Here is a 6,010-nt window from a genome sequence, read left to right as displayed (position 1 = left end):
TTAATAATTGAATATTATTTTTAAATATAAAATATATTATAATTAATTTTTAGTTTATTATATGTTTTCTTGTTTATATTTAGATTAATTTCTTTCTATGTTTTTCTTCTTTTTGTGAGAGAAATTGGAGAACTTACTCCTTTATACATTCTTTAAAAAGAAATGAGATGACACCTTAAAAGGCAAATTATCTAGTATTTATTTACAATAATCTTCGTCTTCTCTAAAAAAACTCTTAAAAAAGAGGAAACTAAATTGTAGAATATTGCAAGAGATGACTTTTCATTTGATAACAATTGAATTCTTGAGATTGCTAGCTTATCTCTTGATAAATTAGAATTAGAAGTTGTATTTTTCAATGAGGATGAACAAATGTAAAAATCAAACATTGTTATTTACATAAGTACATATTTTGTTAGACTATTTTTATAAATGTTTCTCTTGATTTTTTTTTCTTATTATAAAATATATTAGTACATTTTAATATATATATATATATATATATAGTCATGTATCCTATAATTTTCAATTTAGTTATATCTTCGTGTTCGTGTTCGTGTCGTATCCATGTTTAGGGTTCATAGTCATATGTTGATAAGAGGGTATGGAATGTATAAGGGTTTATATGTTGAGAAAATTTGGAGTAAAAGCTAGGGATACTATGATGTGAAAGCTAAAATCAAGAGTATTTGCTTAGCTTTCGTCTAATGTTCAGTGCACGTTTCATTTTTTCTTATGTGTGTCTTAGTAGACTTTGAAAAAAATACTAAAGGTATTATATCATATATTAGACGAAATGCTTACATCTTTCATAATTTGTTGTTTTCATAGAACTATTGTCTTACAAACAAATATGACCATGTTTTATACTCAACTGTTTTTAAGCACTAATTAAAATCTTAGGGTGTTGAACTTTTCCTTAACAAATCTCAATACTAAAGTAAAGATCCTTACATGATTTAATAACACCTTAAATAACTAATTGAAAATATCATTTCATATAAAAGGAAACTTATTATTTATTCTCTATGAGATGCATTTTGTATTTGTTTTGAATTTTATTTCTTAACATGTATAATTAATATTGATGAGAAAACAAATATATACACAAGTAACAACACTAGATACAAAAACAACACAACAATAAAAAATCAAAGCTAATTGATAACTTTATCAAAATCATAAGATATACTTGAATAGTTTAGCAATAACGTTTTAATCAAATATTTTCCAATAGAAAAACAAAGAAATCACACATGGATAAAGGATCAAGAAGGGTATTTATGATTAAAATAAGAATTTTATACTTTTTATTAAGTTTTTATTGTGTTTTTTAATTTATAGATACGTGGCAAGAAGGCAGTTATAATTGATGTCGTTAAATGAATCAAAGACACACTTCGAAATACACTTTCGTAATATCAGGAAGTCACTACATGGGTGAGAACTGTAATCGCAGGTACCCCACCGACCAGTGGAACACACGCATAGGAGAGGAAGAACTTCGAAGGATTTAGATACTACCAACATGAAAACGAATTGTGTACCAAATTGACAAACATTACTTAGGTAGAGTTTCTATATTTTTTTAGTTAAAAATTGTTTATGGACATTATTTTCTATTAATTAGATAATTTATTGGATAAGTAGAATAACTTTTATTTGATAAAAAAACAAATAAATTCATGCCAATGTGTTTGGGACTTTTTTCTGATAACTAAACAAATTCATGGAAATGTGTTTGCGGTGTGGTTCACGATTGGCATTTTGGCAAGTGAGTTGAAAGCAATCGACTGAATCAATGTAAAGTAGTAGTGCAGATCCACGTGGGAATGGTGCCTGAAGGAATAGATGAATTGAATTAAAAAATTTAAGCAAATGAAACACTTTTAATCAAATTGATTGCGTGACAGAATTGAGCGGTGACAGTGTTAAGCAGCAAAAGCAGGAGATGAATTTCGTAATCAGCGATGAATTTTAGCCAATCGTTAACACAAGATTTCATGAGAAATGGCAACTTTTTCTCAAATAAAAACACATTTTAAAGATTTTCGAAATGTGTTCAATTATTAGACGTTTGAAAAAATATTACTTTTGTAAGTGTTGGTCAATTACAAAAAGTTTCGCTAAATAAGTTCATATATATATAAGCGTTTTCACTACAAGCTAAAAGGGTCATTAATCATTTAAATGAAAATATTTAATTGAAAATAAACACTCACGCATGTCAGTGATATCATTTAATTTTGACGACCTCTCTCTAATCTTAATCATGTAGTATGTAATTGAAATTTTCTTCTGGGCGATCATTCCAAAAATGAAAACATCTTGCCATTAAACCCTACAAATGCAAATGTTTGCAATTACATAAAAAAAAACAATCGAAAAAGTACTATATTAATACTCAATTCAAATGTTGAAACAGAAACGAAATAGAACAATAAATGTCTAAACACCACCATAAACAGAAACAAACGCCATAGAGACATTACGAAAATACCACAAAAGAAAAAACAAATAACGTGCCTGGGAAACCAGACTTATTACAAAGACAACGGTTCATAACAACACGTAAACTACTCTTCTTCAACTTCATCTTTCCAGCACTTCAGAGTTGATCTAGGTGAAACACAGTCACTAATCTTTACGAATTTTTGGTAAACAACAAAACCACCCATTCCAAGCCCTTCGTGGATCCACTCTTCACGACAGTATCCCTTCACATCGACAAAACACATTTGTTCAGAGGGCTTGCTTGCACCATCGACACGAACTGCTACAGAAAATTCATTCGGAAGGAAACATGACAATACCCTGTCAACCAGGGCGTTGAGGTTTAAAACTTTAAAGTCGTACCCCACAGTTTCAAAGCTTGCATAACTGAATCCATCTTCTGGAGTAATATGAATGGTAGAAACAGCATCCCCTTCAACAGAATTCATTGAATAACCACATGGCTCAAAGTCGAAGTCGCATATATCAGAATTTGGAAGAATCTTTCTAATGCCAGAATTAACAGTCATAATGGCAGCTGAAGCAGATTGTTCTTTGTAGAATATTTGTGCTTTCTCTCTATCCAGGCCGGTCATACACATCTCTAGAGTACAAACATTGGTATCAGATGAGATTAGAGGATCAGCAGATGCAGAGTAGATATGCCATTTCTGCTTTTTGTCCGGGCTACCCATAATGAAAGCCATGCTGCCTGATCCAAGTTTCCCAAAGTAGTCATTAAGGATAGCTACTTCCTCAGTAAAGCAGCGATGAGGATGTGGCTGAGCACCAGGAAAGATGAAACTTCCCCTGGTGTACGTTACAGATTTAACTTTGAGAGAAAGCATATCAGCGAACTTCAATATGGGGGGGATTGAAAGAAGCAACTTTGTAGTCCCACAGGTTTTGATGATGATCTTGTACGCATAAACAAAGAGGCTGGACTCCGATAGAACGTAAGAGTCAACATCATCATTTGAGAGCGAAGAGACTATAGTGCAAGCAGCTGGTGTAAGGATCTCGTCCAACTGTGATTTCGTAAGAACTCTTAAACCCCTTCCTTCAGGGTCAGCAAAAAGTCCTGGTTGGGAAAAGCATATTTCCAACCTCTTTTCATAACCTTCAAATCCTATAGCAGAAACTGCCATGGTGGTATTTCAGGAGAGAAACGAACGCAGTAGCAAACGGCAGAGAGTGTCGCAAAGAGAGCAATTGGAAAGATGGAATTTGAAGGAGAGTAGTGAAAACATAAACGAAAACAAAACAAAAAAAAAGCTACTGAAACACTGCTTGCATGCAATGAACTATCAATCCAAGGAGGTATCAGGATGGCTTGCGAGCGCACTGCACAACAGTAAACAAAAACAGTTAATAGATTGGATAAAAAAAATTCAACTAAGCTGATAGAAGAAAATTCATCTAACAAGAAAATAATAACAATGAATAAGAAATGAATACTCACGTTGGAGTAAGCAGCAGATCTGAACTTCTTGATTCCACCGTTTGGTCGAATGTCTTCAATGCTGTAGCCGAGGGGAGCTTCGTAGAATAATGATTTACTACTACTACTACTGGACTTCTTTTTACCACCTTTAGACTCCATTAGTTCATTCAGCCCTGAATCACACAATCAACAGACATAAGAAATTGCCCAAACATCCAACCGAATCCAGAAAACATATCATCACTGGAAACAATGTTCACGTTAACGTTCTTCTGTATGTACAGGTATGAAGAATTATTTGTAATCGAAAAAATCGTGCAAGGTTTATCTTCGGATCCATAAAAAATGCTTCTTAAAGTCAAGCATGAGCAAGTATATAATTATCAAATTTAAATACTTCCTGAATTAATAATATTACGAATATAAGATCAAGTGTTAATATAAAAAAACGCATCCTTTAACAATCCAAAAACCTATAAAACAACGGAGATCGGTTAAAAATTTAATGCAACAGAAACGCTACGAAAAGAAGAAATTGATTAAGAAAAGCAAAAACGAAAATATGAAAAGAAAAAGAGACACAATACCACCAACTAGCCAATAAAAGGTCCCAATTAGACATCGACATGACAAACAGAAAACAAAGGCATGAGGCATGAAGCACACGAGAGAGAAAAAATTGATTGCATGCCCAACAACGGGAATTGAAAGTGCATTAGACAACGGCAATTGGTAATCATTAAAAAAATATAACAAATAAACACTTTTATGAGAGCGAAAAAGAGAGAAAAGCAAATAATATCGAAATCATTAGAACAATACATAAAGCACGCAGAAAAGCAAAACAATATCAAAATCATGTAAACGAAATATTAAAAACAAAGCACGCAAATCAACCAAAATAAACAAGAAAAAAGAAAACAGCGCATCGGATCTGGAAACCACACCGCAATGGTTACAATATACGTATACATATAAGGAAGAATTAATACCTGTTTTCCAAAATCGATTAAAATGCCGGAAAGAATTACGCTGTAAAGGAGTTCAATAATCCAAAACGAAAAGGCAGAGAATCTGAAATTTCAAAGAAACAATCAGAATCAGCGAACGGAAAATCATGCAGGAGTAAACGAATCGAACGGCGCAGAGATGGAAAAAAAATAAACTGAAGAAGAACGCTCACATATTACGAGCACAAGAGCAAACACGTTACCGAGCGAAACCCTAGAAATCAACAGAAGAGAAGAATTGAAAGAGAGAAAGGGAGAGGCGTTGAGAGAAACGTAATGAGAAAGAGTTGCGTGTGGATTGGAATGAGGGGGGCGCAGGTGAATTTATAGGGTGGAGGTGTATGCGAGGAGGGTTTGTTATGAGTTTTTTTAGGGCCGTCCGTGACTAGTGTGAGGGATGTGAAAAGACGGTCTTACCCTTACCCAGTTTCCGGGTCGTTTCATCATTGTTCTGGTGATTGGTGTGGCCGTTTTTACTATATCCTCTTTTTCGGGATTCTTCTTCCCCACAAAGTTTCTTTTTTTTATGAGTTGTTTTATTTTATTCTATTCAGCAAGATAAGATCGTGTTAAAATAACAACTAAATCTGCCACGCTATATTTTTTCTTTTATGATACGAAATGTGAGGAAAACTTGTATTTATATATAGTAAATGAAAGAAAATGAATTTGAATAAATTTTTACAACATATTATAAAATAATTTTTGTAGTTTGTTGTTTGACATGTTGAATGAAATTATGTGATTTATAAGTTTATTATTTATATTTATATTACTCTTCTTCTTGGGATATTATTATAATATATTAAATAGAATAATAATATATTCGTTTAGGGAATATATTCGTTCTTTTATTTTTTTATTTCTTAACATAATCAGATATTATTATAATATATTATTATAATAGAATAATTATTATAATATCTCATTACGGCAACTAGAAAAATAAATGCAATAGTCAAATGATAGTGTGTAATGTTGGTTTAGTCATAAACTTTGAGTTTGCAGATGAAATCCTCCAAGAAGTGTTATGTTAAGAAATAAAAAAATAAAAGAACGAAAA

General features: G+C 32.1%; 1 protein-coding gene and 2 long non-coding RNA genes across 3 annotated transcripts; all 3 read right to left on the bottom strand.

Annotated features, from left to right (window-relative positions):
• Window positions 1–1,615: 1,615 nt before the first annotated feature.
• On the bottom strand, window positions 1,616–2,341 carry LOC137806399 (uncharacterized). Its single transcript, XR_011080339.2, has 2 exons — window positions 2,223–2,341; window positions 1,616–1,839 (listed from the first exon to the last, which is right to left on the bottom strand). It is a non-coding gene; the product is annotated as an uncharacterized LOC137806399 (long non-coding RNA).
• A 27-nt stretch (window positions 2,342–2,368) lies between these two features.
• LOC137806397 (Adenosylmethionine decarboxylase family protein) lies at window positions 2,369–3,831 on the bottom strand. The gene has a single exon (XM_068606509.2). The coding sequence runs from the start codon at window positions 3,639–3,641 to the stop codon at window positions 2,577–2,579; it is 1,065 nt and encodes a 354-aa protein (XP_068462610.1). The 5' UTR covers window positions 3,642–3,831; the 3' UTR covers window positions 2,369–2,576.
• Window positions 3,832–4,932: 1,101 nt separating this feature from the next.
• On the bottom strand, window positions 4,933–5,261 carry LOC137806398 (uncharacterized). The gene is made up of 2 exons (XR_011080338.2): window positions 5,121–5,261; window positions 4,933–5,011 (listed from the first exon to the last, which is right to left on the bottom strand). It is a non-coding gene; the product is annotated as an uncharacterized LOC137806398 (long non-coding RNA).
• Window positions 5,262–6,010: the final 749 nt, after the last annotated feature.

This window comes from Phaseolus vulgaris, chromosome 3 (genome assembly GCF_051622355.1).
Source record: "Phaseolus vulgaris cultivar YP4 chromosome 3, ASM5162235v1, whole genome shotgun sequence".
NCBI lineage: Eukaryota > Viridiplantae > Streptophyta > Magnoliopsida > Fabales > Fabaceae > Phaseolus > Phaseolus vulgaris.
The sequence above is the reverse complement of the archived record's forward strand: the minus strand, read 5'-3'. Positions and strand labels throughout refer to the sequence as shown.